This window comes from Camellia sinensis, chromosome 3, assembly GCF_055761805.1.
Source record: "Camellia sinensis isolate YWXY chromosome 3, ASM5576180v1, whole genome shotgun sequence".
NCBI classification, from domain to species: Eukaryota; Viridiplantae; Streptophyta; class Magnoliopsida; order Ericales; family Theaceae; genus Camellia; species Camellia sinensis.
Window position 1 is genome coordinate 199,272,280 of NC_138963.1, and position 19,243 is coordinate 199,291,522.

Sequence of the window (19,243 nt, forward strand, 5' to 3'; positions counted from 1 at the left end):
TGGATTTCGATCTAGGTAAACTAGTTCATTAAGAAATTTGAATTGGAGGTGTTGACGCCCCAAAATCACCAAACGACATCGATTTAGCACGAAACTTGGCACACACGACCACCTAGGCACGAGAGACTTGTGGGAGAAGACGGAAGTCCAATCGGGTTCTCGGTTTGGGAGTTAGAGTCGGATTTCCATGTAGCCAAAATTATTTACTTAATTATCTTTGTAATTATATAGTAGTTAATTTTTTTTTTGTAATTAAAATATTAACACATAATTATATTGTCGTTAATTATTTTTATTTTTTGTTTTCAAATATTTCCCGTATAGCAATTTGCTTCTTGTGAAATACAGGCGTGTGAAGATTGCGATTTACTTTTATTTTTGTTACCCACGGAAGAATCATGAGGGAAACTTTTGTTTTTGATTTACGCTATTTTGAATTGTGAACAACATTATGTATTTAAACATTGTATATGTATTATGCAATATTATGCAGTGGGATAATTTTGCTAATGTGTTGTAATGAATGAATGCAAGAATATTTTTATTATGGATGAATTGTTATTTTTATACTGAATTTTTTATATTATTATGTAATTATTGATTTTTTTTTCAATTATTTTTCATTTAATACAGGTAATTTTCATATTTTTAATTTGCTATTGCAGGTTTTTTTTTTTTTTTTGAGACGACACCACATTGCCGTCGCAAATGATATTGTCAGAGTTAAGACAAAAGTCTTTTGCGACAGTACTCTTTGCCGTCACAAATAATCTTTTAGAGACGGCATATCGTGTTGTCTCAAATATTTTTTTAGCGACGGCAGATATCCCGTCGCAATAAAAATTCTTTAGTGACGGCATTTTTGTCGTCGCAAATAACACCTTTAGCGACGGCAACATAGTGCCGTCTCAAAAAATTTCAGATTTTTTCATATTAATGGCGACGGCAAAATTCCGTCTCAAAAAGGCAACTTTGCCGTTGCAAAAAAAAGACGACGGCAACGTGCCGTCGCTAAAACCTTTTTGCAATCCCCTTTGTTGCAACCCCTCACTTGTCGTCGCTAAAAGTCATCTACCGTCGTAAAAAACCTTTTAAGACGGCATTTTGAGTATTTGCGACAACATTTTGTAGTGCATATTATTGGCTAGAAATCACAAAGAAATGATTGTCACCACTAAAAAGTGGTTATTCTCTACATTTGAGATGAAAGACATGGGAAAAGCAAGCTATGTGCTCGGTGTTAAGATCCTTAGGGATCGCTCTAGGGGACTTCTCAGTTTGTCTCAAGAGACTTACATTAAGACTATCCTACAACGATTTTAGATGCAGAGCTGCAAACCCATTGACACTCCTGTTGTAAGAGGTGAGAGCCTAAGCCATGATATGGGTCCTAAGATTCCAGAAGAGATTGAAAAGATGGCCCGTGTACCCTACGCGAATGCTGTTGGAAGCTTGATATATGCTATAATGTGTACACGTCCTGACATTTGTTATGCAGTCGGATTGGTGAGTCATTACCAATCCAACCCAAGACCAACTCATTGGAAAACAGTTAAAAGGATATTAAGATATCTTAGAGGGGCTGCAGATTACACATTTTGCTACCAAAGTTCAGATCTACATCTAGTTAGCTATTGTGATGCTGACTGAGGAGGAGACTTAGATGAGCGTAAGTCCACTTCATGATATGCTTTTATGCTTAGTGATAGTGCTGTTTCTTAAAGCAGTAAGAAGCAATCCTGTATCGCCTTATCGACTATGGAGGCTGAGTTTGTAGCTTGTCCATCTACCGTTTAGGAAGCTGTTTAGTTGAGGAGATTCCTTCAGCATTTGGATATTGTCACACACACTTCAAACCCTGTGACTATCCATTGTGACAGCATAGCTGCACTCGCTTACGCTAAGGATCCTAAGTACCATGAGAAAACCAAACACGTTGATGTGAGGTTCAACTTTATCAGAGACATTGTGACGTAAAAGGAAGTGATCCTGGAGCACATCCCTACGAGTCACATGGTTGTGGACCCCTGTCCATTGCCAGAGATGTTACGTAGGTGGTGATATATGGGTGTGTTTGATTTGATGGACTGGATAAAGGGGGATTAGAATCCATCGGACTTGAGTCCTAGGACTGTGAATCCCCTGAACTACTTGGTTGAATTGAATATGTATCCTTTATTTGTTTTTTTCATGGGATTAGATGTCTGGAAATGAATATTTTTAGTGAATCCAACGTTTGGTTGGACGGACTGGATAGGATAAATGAGCAAAAGACTATTTTACCCTTTTTCAATTGTTTACTATGTAATAGCAATATTAAACATATCTTTAATATTTTAATTATTTTTAGCTAGATTAAATAAAATTTTATTTTATTTTATTTTTTACACAATTAAATAAATTTATTTTTTTAAATTAAATAAATAAATTAAATAAAATATCAATAAAAATATATGTTATTTTTTTAATTAAAATTTTAAATAAATTTGTTTTTAAAAATAATAATAATTAAATAATGAAATTAAATAAAACATCTATTAAATTTAAATAATGAAATTAAATAAAATATAAACAAAATTTTAAAATAAAACATCAATAAAATATCTATAAAAAATTATTTTAAAAAAATTAAATAAATAAAACATCAATAAAAAGTTAAATAAAATTTTTTTATTTTTAAATTGAGACATTTAAATTTTATTAAATTTTATTAAATATAATACATAATTAAATAGTAGAGTGTCAAAATGGTCATTTTACCACCTAATTCCAACAGTGGATAGTCCCCCAAAAATTGTCCCATACCCCCCCTCCTAGGATACAATAGTCCCCCATATGGGGGATAAGGAGTCCGGCCGGACTCCATTTCCGGCGGACTAAAAAAAAAAACAAACGGCCGATTGGATGCTTCTCCCGGATTACAATCCGCACAGTAAATAGTCTCCCCCCCTTATCCCCTCAATCAAACACGTGTATTCAATTGAACTCTTATTTTTTGGGGATATTTATGCCATAAGTATTCATATTTGTTTTGATTACACAATTATGTTTACTATTTTTTGCCATGATTTGTGAATTAGCACACACAGAATAAATAAATTTGATGTTAGGAGGAAAGATTGGCTTAATCACACGAGTAATCGCCCTTAGCACTAGGTAGTAAGCCAGGATGAGACTAGTGACTTATTGAATTTGGAGCCAAGAGAGAGGCTAAAATTATCCACAAGCTATGCTGCCTTGGTTGGAGCCAAGATAAGGTCTTGTTAGAGACCAACCATAGATATGAGAGTATCTACTTTTCCATGATGGGCCTGTTATGGATAGCCAGATGCGAGATTTCATTTGATGCCTGAGAGACGAGCAAATAGAAAATTCGAGTTAGACGCTAGGAAGGGACTTGCGCACTTAAAAGTAACTAGACTAAAATTTGTATGGTGTGTGAGTTTAACATCACTCTTTGGAAAAGTTACTCCACTATAGCATGCATTCGTACTGCATGTGCTTATTGACCCATTAGCGAAGTGAGAGAATGGATCCTTGCTTCCTCACCGTGTGAGTCCTAAAAGTCATTTTTTTCCAATGACTTCACTTTGTACCTTTTGTGACCTTTGACTATCTCATAAGATGAGGAGTTGATGTTCAGCTACTTTGGTATGTTGCCTACGATCATGTATGATTCAGCTTTAAGAGACATTACTGGAAAAATGGTCAATTCTGAGTTAAATGATATGAGGGTGAAGGAAAAATCATCTAGTTCTACATCTCTGCTCTATATTCACTGTCGACAACTCACATCACTTTGTATGGGATTCTTATTGAATGTGAATATAATACAGGACTTAGGAGGGCCAAGCATGCTCTTTGAGGGATTAGAGATGTTTTGAACCAATATAACTAGATGGGTCTAGGTACATGAGACACTATTTCTATTCTTTTTGGGGTTGATGTCTCTATGTTGGCTCATTTTAAGTTTCTAATATAGAGTTCCCACATGCAGGTATTCTCAGCAGTCACACGGTTCATTGGCTAATATGAGATTGTTCAATATATAGGGAGATTAAGATAGAGATGTGGTAGTGTCATGCCAACTCATGTGTGAGTGGGAGATGTTGAAAATTGGGTCGGGTATTGGATCCGGATTTGGGTGCCCATGTGGCATGACCATGACCCATTCAAATTACCCGTGTAATTTGAATTTGAATTTTCAGGTTGATCCTATTTGGATAACCCACTATCACTATCTATATCTATCACATCTTATCAAAAGATATGGATAGATAGTTAGATGGTCATCCTATATTAGATACGATATATGGAATGTGGGATAAATCATATAACAAATTAATTTTTCTCATACTCTCTTTCTAACTCTCTCCTATTAGAATAACGATCAAACCTTTGCATTATGACTAGAGTGGGTTATACTCATACTGTGGTATCACTCCATTGTTGAGTATTCTTAATTCGTGGTTGTGAAGTACGTGATTTACCTACAAGACTCTTCGTTTTGGATTCTATCACATGAGGTATGATTTGAATCCCTTTACTCGCTGCGTTATTTGTATCTTACAATATTTTTTAAATATAAAAATTATTTTTTTAAGACTAAAATGACAAAAAAAAAATGAATTGAATGTTAAAACGAATTTGGTTATTAGTTTTGAATAGAATTTTCAATAGAATTTTGAATTGTGTGTTTGATAGGGGTGTAAAAATAGCCCGCGACCCGTGTGTGAAGCCCGCCCGCGGCCCGAGATGGGTCCGGCCTGTTTAGGCCCACTTGGGCCCAGGTAGGGCTGCAAATAAACCGAGCTGTTCATGAACAAGCCAAGCTCGAGCTCGCATAAGCTCGGCTCATTAAGCTCAACTCGTTTACTTTTATTTAAATTATATAATAAATATATTATTTATACATTAAATAATATATAAATATATATAAATAATATTAAAAAAAATTATCGAGCCAAGCCGAGCTCGAGCTCAATTTCTTATCGAGCCAAGCCGAGCTCGAGCTCAATTTCTTATCGAGCCAGGCTCGAGCTCAATAAACAAGCTAGAAAAGTAAACGAGCCGAGCTCGAGCTTAGCAAATCTCGGCTCAGTTCAATTCGTTTGCAATCCTAAGGCCTGGGCCATCGTTTTGAAGCCCAACCCGCCCGAGGCCCAGTGTATTTTTTAATGAAAAATAATAAAATTTTAGTAAAAAAAATTTAAGAAAACAAAAAAAAATGGTTAAGCACGCCTAAGGCCAGGCTCGGCCCGGCCCATCGACTCGAATACCCCTGAGCTTAAGTCTAGGCCTGGGCTTAATTTTTTGGCCCATAACCCGGCCCGGCCCGAATTTTGGCGAGAGTCCGCGAGACCCAACATGAGGCCGGGCCGGGCCAAATTTAAGTTTTTAAATTAAGTTTTGAAACTCTTTTCAAAACTCATAACCAAACAATTTTTCTCATTTCATGTGTCACATCAAAAATTCAAAACTCATAACCAAACAAATTCTCTCTTTTCAAATCATAATTTTAAAACTCACAAACTCAAAATACAACTCTATTATCAAATTATAATTCTAAAACTCAACCAAAATTTCACTCGCATAGAAGTATTCTTCAGCTTATCCATAGTAATTGATTGCAAATCATGACCATATGAAAATCAATCTGAACAATATCATTCAAACAATCCAAACCAAGACAGAAAGCAAAAGCTCAAAATAACAATCAAGTGCTACAACGATATTACTCCATTAGAAGTCTAAATATAATACATGCATATATATTAAATGATGAACAAACCAGAATGACAACACAAAGAACATACATAACACACAACATTTCATTTTGCAAGAAAGAGCATGGAGAGGACACAGTAAACGACCATATCCACGAGACAAACATCAAGAGTTTTACAGATGGCGGGTTCAATAGGAGAAGCAGTGACCTCATAAAGGAGCCCCTCTATGGTTATTCTTATCAACCAAATTCCATATCAATAACTTTACATACAGCAAATGTAGTTTTTAAGCTTATGAGGCCACACAAATCAAACATGATCAAAAGCTGCAACAAAGATATGGAGCACGCCTGGACCAATCACAGATTTGCTTGAAATGTCTCTTTTTCGTCTTGGAACCAGTGGACTCAATTTCATTTCTCTTCAGCATGTCCCACAACACATGGACATCCTCGTACTCGCAAGTCCTCACATCATGGCGAAGCTTGACTAGCCCTACATGTTTTCAAAAGCAATTACCACAGCCATTTCAGTTTACACACTTGCTAGATGGAATACGAAAAGAAGAAATTATTTGTGGTATATAGTCGGAATGGGGTTGCTTTCTCAATATGGCTAACAACATTTATTTGTGTGTTTTTTGGGTATATGATGTTTTTTCGAACATGATGTTTTATGTAATTAAACTGATTAAAGTGATTTTCATCAGTTATCCATGAACAAAGAAGATAAATTTTGAACCAATCAACTAGTCATGACTACTATCTACCTAATAATAATTAAGATCAACACAAGAAATAATGACTGGCAATATGCCCCAAGGGATTGCTTGGAGCTTGGGGTATGTTCCCTCCAAATTCTCCGGTTCAAAACCTTATTACTGTGTTTGGTTGGGGAATTTGATCTCAGGTTTAAAACCTTATTGTTATGTTTGATTGGGAGATTTGAGGAGGGATTTGGAAAGAGAAATAGAAAAGGTAGGTAAAATATAAATAAAATATACTTAAATTTCATTTAGTTTTATTCACTTTTTCCCTTTTCTTTTCCAAATTCCTCCCCCCATATTCCTCAACCAAACACAACATATAGGTTTTCAAACAATTTCTTGGAGCCAATTCATACGAGACTTTACCCAGCTTTAATTGGACCCCGATAGTGGACGGTGTGATTAGTCCCTGAATTAGTCGGTTGAGAGCCAAATACAAATTAACAAAAAATATATATATACAATTTACAAATATACGAACCAACAACTTCATAACATGAAAAGTTATTATGAGCAATACACAATTGGAAAATTTTCCAGACCAGATACCTTATCCAGACACATGAAGGCGATCAAGTGAATTGATTCAGATTCACACTTTTTCCAAACATAAAGAATGATTGGGCCTCCTTTGAAATTGAGTGACTCTATTTCACATTTCATGCCGGTTTTCAAAATACAAATCTGAAGAACCTATTTGATAATGTAAAATTATGCCATTTGAGAATGATTTCTCTAACAATTCAGCAGATTTAAAGATCTTACTGTGATAATAATCAGAAATCAAAATTCGTTGCTCCAAAAAAAAAAAAATTTTGAGAATCCTCACCGCTTTTGCGAATCCCAAGACGCTTGGCAACAACGATCCAAAGTCTTTGGATAGGAAACATCATCTTGTGCCACCACTCCATCGCAAAACCACCAACCTCCACCACTACCAACACCACACGCGGAATATATCCGATGACTTCGGATTCAGAGCCCGCCTCTGATCCCGCGACAAACAAATGAAATCAGAACAAGATTACCTGAACAACTACCAATAATTCACCTACATTATAATAATATAATCCAAATCGATTTAAAATAATCAAATTAAAAAACACTGCAATGATCATTGAATCTGCACAATTAAAAAAGAGTAAATTGTTTTACATTGCAATAAGATGAGAGAGAGAGAGATATGGACCTGAAGATTTCTTCTCTCTAAAAGCTCCTCCACCAGGAGGGGGGAGGAGGGAGGGTTGCTTCAAACACTGAATTGATCGATGGTGGCCGCCCTTGGGGGAATAAAGAATGAGGGGATGGTTAGACGACGTCGCTGTGATGACGCAATTGCCGCTGCGTAAGACGCCACGTGTCGGGTGAAAGGGAGGGAACCGTGTCCGAATCCAACGCTCCGTGTGAAGTTTTAATGGAAAATTATTAGTTAGTACAGGAGATATGGCCATGTTACTCATATTTTTCAATGGAAAATGTTTGGGAGTCACAATTTTTATGGTTATAATGGTTTAAAATTATCAAAACGATATCGTTTTGGCATGTTTTATATTCAAAGCGACGTCGTTTTGACAGTTTTGAGCCATTATGGCCACAAAAATTGTGGCCCTCTAACATTGTTCCTCAATTATATAATATATAAAGGCCTGATTTGGTTTCGCTTTTGGAAAAAAGATTTTGGAAAAAATTTTAGAAATTTTGTTTGGTTTGTAATTTTTTTTTAAAAAAAATTAAAATTACTTTCTCTTTCCTACACATCAATCAATTAATTTTTCTCTTTCCTCTCTTCTTTTCAATTATTTTTTCTTTCGCATACATCTACTCAATTACAACAAAATATCAAATCATCCTAAACTCTCAAACTTCAAAACTATTTTCAAAATATACAATCAAACAAATTACAAAAACTTCTAAACTCTCTCTCTAAAATATTTTTTGAAATTTATCTTCTAAAGTCAAACCAAACAAGGCCAAATTGTTTGAGATCACTAAAGTTAGGAATTTTTATGACCTTTAAAATGATGTGATTTAATCATGAATTTTTTTTTTTTTTTTTTTTTTTTTTTTTTTTGGGATCAATCACAGGTAAATGGAGTTTATAAGAATATGTTTTTTAAGGATCTACAGCATTATTGTAACATAAATTTATAAGCTTCACTCTTGTTATAAATTACAATAATGTTAAACATCAAGTGACGGTGGCCAAGATCAATCAATAATCTCTAAATTTTGATTTGGGAGAAATTATTCATTGCCCCTTGAGTAAGGGTGTGCATGGTATAGTTCAGACGATTTGAGAGTAAAATTATAAATTAAATGACAAATTAATAAATTGACAAATTAGTAAATTGCGATTTGAACGATTTTGAGCAAATTGAAGAATTGAAACATATTTTAACCAATTATTAAATATTTGCATAATATGTAACATTAATTTACATAATATTTTTTTATATATATAACACAAACTGATTTTACATAATATTTTTTATATATATAATTATTAATTTATAATAAATTTCATAGTATTGCTCCACACCATTATATTTGGACTCCAAAAAAGACAAATAAATAATAGGACCCACTATTTCAACCAACAATATTTAAGTTAGGGGCACACTTAGGTCTCGTTTGGAACAAACTATTTTAGTAATTTTTTTACTTTTTACGAAAATATATACAAAAAATAGAGAGAGTAATGTGATAACTTATAAAGATTTTTTGACTTTTTGACTAAAATAGTTACTCCCCAAACGAGGCCTTAAATTTGCCTTGAGCAATGAATTAGTGTGTTTGATTTCAGTTTTTTGAAAATTGAATTTTTTATTTTTCGTATTTTTTTTTATTTAGTGAATATTTTTTAAATTTTAAGTAATTTTTTATACTTTTTTAAATGTATCTTAATTAGATATATCTAAATAGTAAATTATTTATGAAAAAATATTTTAAAAAATTAATAAATACGCAAAAATATAAAAATATATATATATATTGAATTTTTGTATTTTTTTATATTTTAATATTTAAAAATTCACAAATATTATGTTTTTTAAGTATATTTATTTTAGGTATATTTAAAAATTAAAAAATATATATTTAAAATATTAAAAAAATTGAGTAAAAAAAAAAGTAAAAAGTAAAAAAATTTTAAAAATAAATTTTGAAAACTAAAAATAAACTGAGTGAATAATTTTTCTTTTGGACGTAGTCTCTCACTCTCTCTCGTTAGAGCCCACGTGAGCAGTGGCCGTTTGTTATCTCCTTTAAGGTCTCCATGTGGAGATATTATTCTTGTGGGCCCAACGTTCGTCCTTTTTTTTTTTTTGTTCCGACAGACTCAGACTGGAAAGCCAGTGGCCATTGAGTTAGGAGACGCATGAGACTACCAGATACCTGGCGCGTGCAGTAAAATTTCCCGACGGATTCTAGGCTGTTTGGTTTTGTTGTGAGAATTTATTTTTATTTTAAGACCAATTAATGTCACTATGCTAGCATATGTAAACTAATATATCATCTGTGTTGTACGGAATTATATTTTAAAAAATATTTATGTGAACTTAATAAATATAATTTAATTTTTTTAAAAAAAATATGAATATAATCTTTTTTTTCTTTAAAAAACACAGATTAAAGGAAGTATAGAAAATCGCAATCATTATAAAAAATAAAATCATTGTGTGATCAAAATAGAGTGTAAAAAAACACAATCACAAATTAAGCTAATTAAAAAAACAGCAATGAAATCAATTGAAAATTAAAAAATACAATTATTTTTTTTTCAAAAAGTATAGTGAGTTAAAAACCCAATCAAAAATTAAGCTAATTAATAGTTAATAAGCACAATCATTTTTTTTTAAAAAAATACAGTGAGTTAAAAAATATAATGTAATCATCATCATCAATAGTGCGTAATTTATGTGAGCATAATTAATACAATCTATTTTTTTTTTTCAACAAACATAGATTACAAATACAATCACTGTGTTGAAAAATAAATTAATTCAAATCACAATCACAAAATACTATCTAATCATCATCAATCAAATAGAGTGTAAAAATACAAATCACCATATTGAAAAATAATGAAGTCAATTGGTAATTAAAAAATAAAATTATTTAAAAAAAAGCATACAAATTAAGTTAATTGATAGTTAAAAAGCACAACCTTTTTTTAAATTAAAAAATATATATATAGTGACTACTTTATGTGAATCTAATAAATGCAATCTAATTTTTTTTTAAAAAAAAGCATAGACTAAAAATACAATCATCATGTGATTGTATTAAAAAAAAAAACATGAATACAATCAATTTTTTTCTTTCAAAAAACACATATTAAATGGCGTGTAAAAAAACATAATCATTTAAAAAAATAAAATCACTGTGCGTAGTTTATGTCAGCCTAATGAATACAATCTTTTTTTTCCAAAAACATAGATTAAAAATACAATCACCGTATTAAAAAATAAATTAAGTCAAATCACAATCACAAAATACTATCCAATCATCATCAATCAAATAGAGTGTAAAAATACAATCACCGTATTGAAAAACAATAAAGTCAATTGGTAATTAAAAAATAAAAAAAAATTTAAAAAAACATACAAATTAAGTTAATTGATAGTTAAAAAGCACAATCTTTTTTTTTAAAAAAAATACAGTGACTACTTTATGTGAATCTAATAAATACAATCTATTTTTTTTCAAAAAACATAGACTAAAAATACAATCACCATGCGATTGTATTCAAAAAACATGAATACAAACACATATTAAATGGAGTGTAAAAAAATAATCATTTTGATGATTCACCGGGTTCTAGACGGAACGGGTCGGACTGATCCACGCTTCCCAAACCGGTGTCCGAGTGACCAAGCCCACAGAGGAACCTGCACAAAAGTTCAACGGGGAATGGGGAATCCCCTAGCGAACTCTCCGACGAGCAAGTTAGAGAGAGAAAGGTGGAATGTAGAGATAGATTGGAGTTAGAAAGCTTAACCTTTTTCTTGTCTTCCACGTCTGCTTATATCCTCTAGTAATCACTTTGTTGTCCCTTCCAACCTGTCACCTTAGCCGAAAGCCTATGCTCTAGCTTACCTTGTTCATAGTGAAGGCGTTCTGTCCCGACGGAGAAGGGTTATCGCATATGCTGTAAGGAGCTTTATTAATGGCGATGTGCAGTGGCAATAATTTTGCAGATCTTTGTCTGCTTATGTGGCTTGCCCTTCTCTTGCCATGTGTCTTGATGTCATTGGTTCTTATTGCTACGTGGGGCTTCAGCAATGCTGGGTTTTAGTATTTGAGTTATGTACTGGGCCCTAAATAGTGGACTATAATCATTACGGGCTTACCCATGTCAGTAGTCCCCTATTCCCAAGTGCAGCTTTAGTCCAACGAAGGAAATAATGAAGAAAATGAGGATTGTGAGAGACCGGCAGGGTGAAGGCTGACCGAGAAGGGTGACCAACTATAAGGAAGGCCGACTGCGAAGGGTGGTCGAGTGGAGGGACCGACCATGAAGAGGGCCGACCGCGAAGGGTGGCCGAGTGGAGGGACCGACCATAAGGAGGGCTAACCACAAAGGGTGGCCGAGTGAAGGGGCCGACCATGAAAAGGGCCGACCGCGAAGGGTGACCGAGTAGAGGGACCGGCCATGAGGAAGGCCGACCGCGAAGGGTGACCAAGTGGCAGTGCACAGGGCTCGAGGGGTGGCAGGGCACGTGGTGATTTGAAGTGGAAAAGACAGGGTAGGGAAAATGGGTAGTGGATCGTGGGGGTACACGTGGCGGAATCCCATGATGGGGAAGGCTAGGCGTTGAGCAAGAAATGAAACGATAGGTCAATATAAGGTGTTGAAGAGACAGTTTTGGCGGGGGCGGGTTGCCGTCATCAATAAAGGAGTGGAGGCCGCAGTGGTTCTACGTGTCCGCAAACGGAGGAGTTGGAGTGCGCACAGTGTGGAGAGTTCCCACCAAGTCTGTGGAGCCAAAGCTGGGGGCAGCAGCTGAGGAGAGGGTAAAGAAGGTGAAGGCATGGAGGGTGAAGGAGGGCGCCAAATGGGACGAGCTCATTCAGCCGTCAGCCTTGTTTGCCACAAGGTTGGGCCCTTAGCCAACCGGTGGAGACCTGGAACCGGCGGAATTAGAGGCAAGAAGGAAGGCGCAAAAGGCGAAGGATAAGACCATTCTCGCCAAGGCCAATAAATTCAAAGAGTCACAGGCAAACCGGTCGCTGAAGCCGATCGCGAGGGAGAGGATCCGCCCGCGCCCCAAACTACTAGGGGAAAAGGACTTGGGTGAATTTGAGCCACGACTGCCCCCAATTGATCCTTTGAAGAAAAGGGCCAACAAGTAAGTGGAGGCTGTGGCGAAGAAGAAGAGAAGGGTAAGGGAGAGGGAGAAGGGACTAGCCCTGAAGAGAACAAAGGGGGTGGTGCCAGAAGAGACCTCTGATGTGGGGCGGGAGGAGGGGGCGAAGGGGGGGAAGGTTGTGCGACTGTCCCTGAAAGACAAATGGAGGGTGGAGAGACTGGCCCCTTGGAGGGATGAAACAGCAGCCCAAGGGGGGTCTTTCACCCCAAGGAGAAGAAATGAGGGCCAGGCTGAAGACCGCTTTTTACCATGCCCCTGCAGTGTTTGGGCGGCTGGGAGGAGAAGGAATAGAGGCCAGAATTGCTGCAGATCGCCTCTTAGGAGTAGTGGAGGATGCAGCCGTGCGCTTGATGGCCAGTTTCACTGAGGCTGAGCTGCTAAGGGGGTTGTGTTCTACCCAAATGGAGGCGACCGCCCTAGTAGGGGCCCTTTTGAACATGGCGGCGGCTGCAAGAGGCGAAGTGAGGCCACTGAAGGCGAAATTAGAGGGGGTGGAGGCTCAACTTGAAAGCTTAAGGGGAGAGACTGCAAGGTGGCGTAAGGCCGCGCGAAGTGCGTGTGCTAAGGGGTTGGAAGAGGCTCTGAAGGCCAAGAAGATGGAGGTGTTGGCGGTGGTCCAGGGTAATGTTGCCGATCGTTCCCATACTGAGCTGCTCGTGGCCAAGTCGGAGCTGGAAAACGAACGCCGCAAGGTGGTGTCGCTCGAGTTCCAGCTGTTGGCTAGCAGAAGAAGTTGGAAGAGGCCCAGAAAGCCTGCACCGTCGCCAACGAACGGTGGGATGAGGCGATGACTTGTAACGAGGATCTGCGCGCCCAATCGATCAAAGAAAAGGAAGAAGCAGATCTGAAGATCGCGGGGTTGGAGAAGGATCTGGCAGACGAGCGCGCCAGAGCAGCGGCAGAGAAGGCGGGGTTGGAGAAGGAGTTGGAGGAAGAAAGGATTAAGGCAGCCTCTGAAAGGGCAGCATACCCCGACTTATGCGTCGCAGCAGTAGAGCAGTTCAAAGGGTCTGCTGACTTTCAGATGGCTGTCAATGCCGCGATCGCCAACAACTTGGCGATAAAAGGGTCTGAGGGGGCTGGCCTATCGGGGGTGACCGTTGGGAGTAGGAGTGAAGAAGAAGTGATTCAGAGCTTCCAACGGTCGGATTTCTATAAACACGAGATGGCTGAGTTCTGGGACAGCGGCTGGAAGATGTTTAAACGCAAAGCAGAAGAGCTGTTCCCAGACTTGGACTTCAGCAATGTAAAGATTGATGAAGACGACGTGGCCCAGACCCCCTTAGATGAGGGTGTTGAAGAAAAAGACCTCATCTCAAGTGAAGAGGAATGATTGGTGTGAACAAAATTTATACTCAGAATTTTGGTTGTTTTGTTGTGTTTTTTTTTTTTTTTGGAATTTCTGTAATAAACTTATGTATAAGTTTGTGAATGAATAAAATTATGAGTTGTGTTTGTGTTTTTATGCTATTGTCTGTATTGTTTAAAGATCTGCAAAGAATGAAAGTGATGACTTACACAGGGCTTGTGTATAAATTATTGTGAAGTTTAAAATGTAAGAAAACCTCAACGCAGAATGAAGTTTAAAATGTAGTAAACTTCAATGCAGAGTGAAGTTTAAAATATAAGAAAACCTCAATACAGAGTGAAGTTTAAAATGTAAGAATGTTAAAAACGTGAAGTTATGAATCACGACCCGGCAAGGAGCCATTCTGACTTGGAAAACGTTAAACTAGAATTTGACTAAGTATGACAACTATGCCACAATCATGAAGTTGCAAGAATGGCCTTGGCCGAGCGCTTCATTCGTGCTCATTTCGGGTTGAGCCATGATTAACTCGGTCGGGTTGTCTCTTCAAGTAACTCAGTCTAGCTGAGCGCTTCATGCTCAGTGTGACTGAGGCTTTAAGAGACTCAGTCTGGCTGAGCTCTTCATGCTCAATCTGGCTAAGGCTTGTCGTGCTTAGTCTGGCTGAGGTTTTAAGTGACTCAGTCTGGCTAAGCTCTTCATGCTCAGTCTGGCTGAGGCTTTAAGTGACTCAGTCTGGCTGAGCTCTTCATGCTCAGTCTGGCTGAGGCTTTAAGTGACTCAGTCTGGCTGAGCTCTTCATGCTCAGTCTGGCTGAAGCTTGTAAATGAGTGCTGCAATCAAAACGTTATTGAGGTACCACACAGACAATTGAGATATAAGATTGTTATCGTGTAAAATGTAGCCCATTTGATCAGAAATTTATAGCATGTGAGAGAAGAAGAAGAACATTCAAGGGTGTAGATTGTCAAAAAAGAAAATACAATAACTGATCAATACAAAAATAGGGATTTATTGAAAATAACGCTTCAAGTGTTCGGCATTCCACGGATGAGGCAGGTCTCGGCCTTCCATGTCATGAAGTCGGTAAGTGCCCGGACAAGGTCTGGCTTTGACAACGTAAGGTCCTTCCCACTTAGCTGCCAATTTGCCCTCAGTTGGATTTTTGGTGGCAAAGGTTACTTCGCACAAAACAAGGTCCCCCACGGCGAATTGCCTCGGTCAAACTTTACAGTTGGAATGTGTTCTCATTTTCTATTGGTATGAGGCCCGTCTGACAGCAGTGGTTTCTCAGAGCTCTTCAATTAGGTCTAGGTCTGCCCGACGCAGCTCCTCAATCAGTTCTGCATTTGGATGTAGAATTATTAGGGTAGGCAGACCGATTTCCACTGGGATGACCGCCTCAGTGCCGTATGTTAAGCGAAAGGAAGTCTCCCCAGTGGGGATTCGAGCGGTAGTGCGGTAGACCCAGAGTACATTCGGTAATTCCTCAGCCTAGAGTCCCGTAGCGGCTTCCAGTTTAGTTTTGATGATCTTGAGAAAAGAACGGTTGGTAACCTCAACTTGGTCATTGGCTTGGAGATGACCTGGGGAAGAGAAACATGGCTGGGTTTGAAGTTCTGCACAGAATTTCCTAAACTTGGCATTGTCGAATTGTTTGCCGTTGTCAGAGACGATGGCTTGAGGGGTGCCAAATCTGCATACGATCGACTGCCAGATGAATTTGGTTGTGTTCCGCTCGGTAATTGTGGCAAGGGGTTCTGCCTCCACCCATTTAGTGAAGTAATCAATAACGACAATGGCGAATTTGGTTTGGCCTCGGCCAATGGGCAATGGGCCAATTAGGTCGATCCCCCATTTGGCGAATGGGTAGGGACTGCAAACTGTGATCAATTCTGTAGGAGGAGCATAGGGGATGTTGGCAAAACACTGGCACTTATCACATTTGAGCACGAATTCTGTCGCATCTTGATTGAGAGTAGGCCAAAAATAACCAATGCGATGTATTTTGTGGGCTAGGGCCCGGGCACCCAAATGATTACCACAGATACTCTCATGGACTTCCCTTATCACGTAAGTTGCTTAAGCAAGATTGAGGCATCGCAGGTATGAGCGTGAAAAACCGCGTTTGTACAAGAGACCGCTGATAAGAATGTAGTTGGATGACCGGGCCTTGACTTTGGCGGCCTGCTGTTTGTCGGCTGGAAATTCTCCTGTTGTCAGAAATAGAAAGATGTCGGCCGCCCATGGAATAGGTTCATTTTGGAGGAAGCAGACTTGCTGCTGAGTTGGGGAAATGGCAGGGTGGGCCAGGTACTCGAGGCGGACACCGTGGCTGAGGTCTGACTGGTCTGCCGAAGCTAACTGAGCCATTTCATCTGCTTTGGAGTTTTCCGTCCGAGGGATGTGTTTAATGTGAAAATTATTGAAGAGGTGAGCAAGAGGGAGTGCGATATCCCTATAAGCCCGCATTGCGTCTTTCTTGGCATCGAATTCCCTCGTGATTTGTCCAACAATGAGCTGGGAATCGTTGAACACTTAGATGTGGCTGACACCAATGTCTCTGGCGAGGCGAAAACCTACGATCAATGCTTCATATTCAGCCTCATTATTGCTTGCGTTGAACAAGAAGCAGAGAGCACATTTGAAATAACCACCCTCAGGGACGGTGAGGATGAAACCAGCCCCACTGCCTTCTTTGTGAGATGATCACCGACCATTGCATAAGTCTGTCGGAAAGCTTTGGTTGTTGCATTATCTTCTTCAATGGTTGGTCAGTGAGGACCACTATGGAATGGGCTTGGAAGTAAGGACGGAGTCGTCTGGAGGCGGTGACCAAAGTCAAGGACATTTTTTCTAACAATGGGTAATTTTGTTCCGCGCCTCTGAGAGCCCGACTGATGTAGTAGACTGGTCGTTGGACAGAGTTGTCTTCCCTGATGAGTGCTACACTGACTGCGGTGTTTGAGACGGCTAAATAGAGGAAGAGGGGTTTGCCCATGATTGCTTGAGAAAGTAGGGGGGTTGGCCATGCACTGTTTCAACTGTTGAAATTCCTCTTCGGACTCTGCCGTCCACTCAAAAGTTTGCCGAAGAACTTTGACGAAGGGGAGGCACTTGTCCGTTGCGCGGGAAATGAAGCGGTTGAGGACGGCACCTCGGCCAGTAAGCCTCTGAACCTCCTTAACCGTTCTGGGTGACTGCATTTCAATTAAGGCCTTGATCTTTTTGGGGTTAGCTTCGATGCCCCGCTGACTGACCATGAAACCCAAGAACTTTCCAGATGCTACGCCGAAGCCGCATTTCTCCGGATTGAGCTTCATTTGATGCTTTCGTAGGGTGGTAAAGGTTTCTCGCAGGTCGGCCAAATGATCAGTGGAGAGCTTGCTCTTGACTAGCATGTCGTCAACATAAACTTCCATGTTTCGGCCTATCTGGTAATGAAAGACGACATTGACCAACCGTTGGTAAGTGGCTCCAGCATTTTTCAACCCAAATGGCATCACACGATAATGGTAGGTGCCTTGGTCGGTGATGAAGGAGGTGTGTTCCTTGTCAGACGGGTGCATCAGAATTTGGTTGTATCCAGAGAAGGCATCCATGAAACTGAGCATTTGATGGCCGGCCGTGGCGTCAACCAGCAGATCTATGCGAAGAAGAGGATAGTTGTCTTTGGGGCAAGCTTGGTTGAGGTCGAAGTAGTCGACACAGAGCTGTCATTTACCATTGTTTTTACGAACCAAAACCACATTCGACAACCATCTGGGGTAGTCCACATTTGTGATGAACTGTGCCTCAAGGAGCTTATTTACTTCAGAAGCAATAAGGTTATTGCACTCTGGGTGAAAGATGCGCTGCTTCTGGCGAATGGGTCGGGAATGGGGCTCAATGTTGAGACGGTGGGTGATGAAGGAGGAGTCAATACCTGGCATGTCGGAGTGGGTCCAGGCAAATATGTCGTTGTGCTCAATCAGGAGGGCAGTGAGGTCGGCCTTGGCCTAGGAGAATAGTTGGCTGCCGATCCTGGCAGTTTTTGCCGGGTTAGTGGGATCGATGAGGACCTCGACAAGATCTTCCACTGGTTCCCCCCTAACTAGCTCGTCCTCGTCTCTGACGTCGAGTCTTTCAATGATCATGGCCTCCTTAAGCTTGACCTCTTTAAGTGAGGCAACATAACATTCCCTGGCCACAGTCTGCTCTCCCCTGACCGTGCCGACCCCAAGATCGGTAGGGAACTTGACGGCAAGATGGAAAGTGGATGTAATAGCTTGGAAGGCATTTAGGGCGGTGCGGCCGAGGATGATGTTGTAGGCGGAGGGACAGTCGACGACCGAGAAAGTAAGCAACTTGGTGGTCTGCCATGGGTATTCTCCGATGGTGATGAGAAGATTGATGGAGCCGATGGAGGTAACCCAATCTCCAATGAAACCGACCAACAGGGTTTGGAGAGGAGATAGACTTTCTTCCCCTATCTTGAGCTGGCGAAAGGTATTTAGGAAGATGATGTCTGAAGAACTACCATTGTCGACAAGGACCCGTCTTACTTTGTAATTAAAGATGAGGGCAGAAATGACGAAGAGGTCGTCATGAGGGTAACGAATGCCTGTGCAGTCGGCTTCCGTATAGGTAATGGACTCCATCCACTGCTTGGGCTGTTTGAGAGGGCGGTCTAATGTGGCAACTTCTTTGTCTGAGCCATGTCTTATCTTTCTGAGTTCTGCCCGCTGAGCCGAGCGGGATGGACCTCCACAAGCAAGCCCGCTGGCTATGACTCTGGTTTCTCCGATAGGGGGGGTGGGGTTACCTTGTGCTCGGGGTTGCTGTGGAGGGCGATCATGGCTAGGGTTAGGTTGTGCTGGTTGTCGGGGAGGAATGCGCCGGCAGTTGTTTCTGATGGGTTCGGTCCTTTGCCTTTGCTCAGGGTGGGTGTCCGTGAACCGACTGAGACGTCCCTGACGTATCAAGCCCTCGACTTGATCTTTGAGGTTAACACACTCCTCAGTATTATGACCGTGGTCCTGGTGAAAACGGCAATATTTGGACTGGTCTTGCCGATTGGAAAGAGACC

The 19,243-nt window shown here is 39.5% G+C and overlaps 2 protein-coding genes across 2 annotated transcripts; both read right to left on the reverse strand.

Moving 5' to 3' along the window:
* Positions 1-5,813: 5,813 nt before the first annotated feature.
* LOC114291786 (elongation factor) lies at positions 5,814-7,961 on the reverse strand. Its single transcript, XM_028235656.2, has 3 exons — positions 7,685-7,961; positions 7,325-7,483; positions 5,814-6,224 (listed from the first exon to the last, which is right to left on the reverse strand). The coding sequence occupies exons 1-3, from the start codon at positions 7,953-7,955 to the stop codon at positions 6,049-6,051; spliced, it is 606 nt and encodes a 201-aa protein (XP_028091457.1). The 5' UTR covers positions 7,956-7,961; the 3' UTR covers positions 5,814-6,048.
* A 10,212-nt stretch (positions 7,962-18,173) lies between these two features.
* Positions 18,174-18,815, reverse strand: LOC145822152 (uncharacterized). The gene has a single exon (XM_082918755.1). It carries the CDS (start codon positions 18,813-18,815, stop codon positions 18,174-18,176), a length of 642 nt encoding a protein of 213 aa, XP_082774881.1.
* Positions 18,816-19,243: the final 428 nt, after the last annotated feature.

Excerpts from the sequence above, each read along its gene's own strand:
- LOC114291786 (XM_028235656.2), bottom strand. The coding sequence starts at position 7,955 with ATGAGTAACATGGCCATATCTCCTGTACTAACTAATAATTTTCCATTA. Across the intron at positions 7,484-7,684 it reads TAGAGAGAAGAAATCTTCAG|AGGCGGGCTCTGAATCCGAA; the intron begins GTCCATATCTCT and ends TCGCGGGATCAG. Across the intron at positions 6,225-7,324 it reads TCTTGGGATTCGCAAAAGCG|GGCTAGTCAAGCTTCGCCAT; the intron begins GTGAGGATTCTC and ends GAAAACATGTAG.
- LOC145822152 (XM_082918755.1), bottom strand. The coding sequence starts at position 18,815 with ATGGAGTCCATTACCTATACGGAAGCCGACTGCACAGGCATTCGTTAC.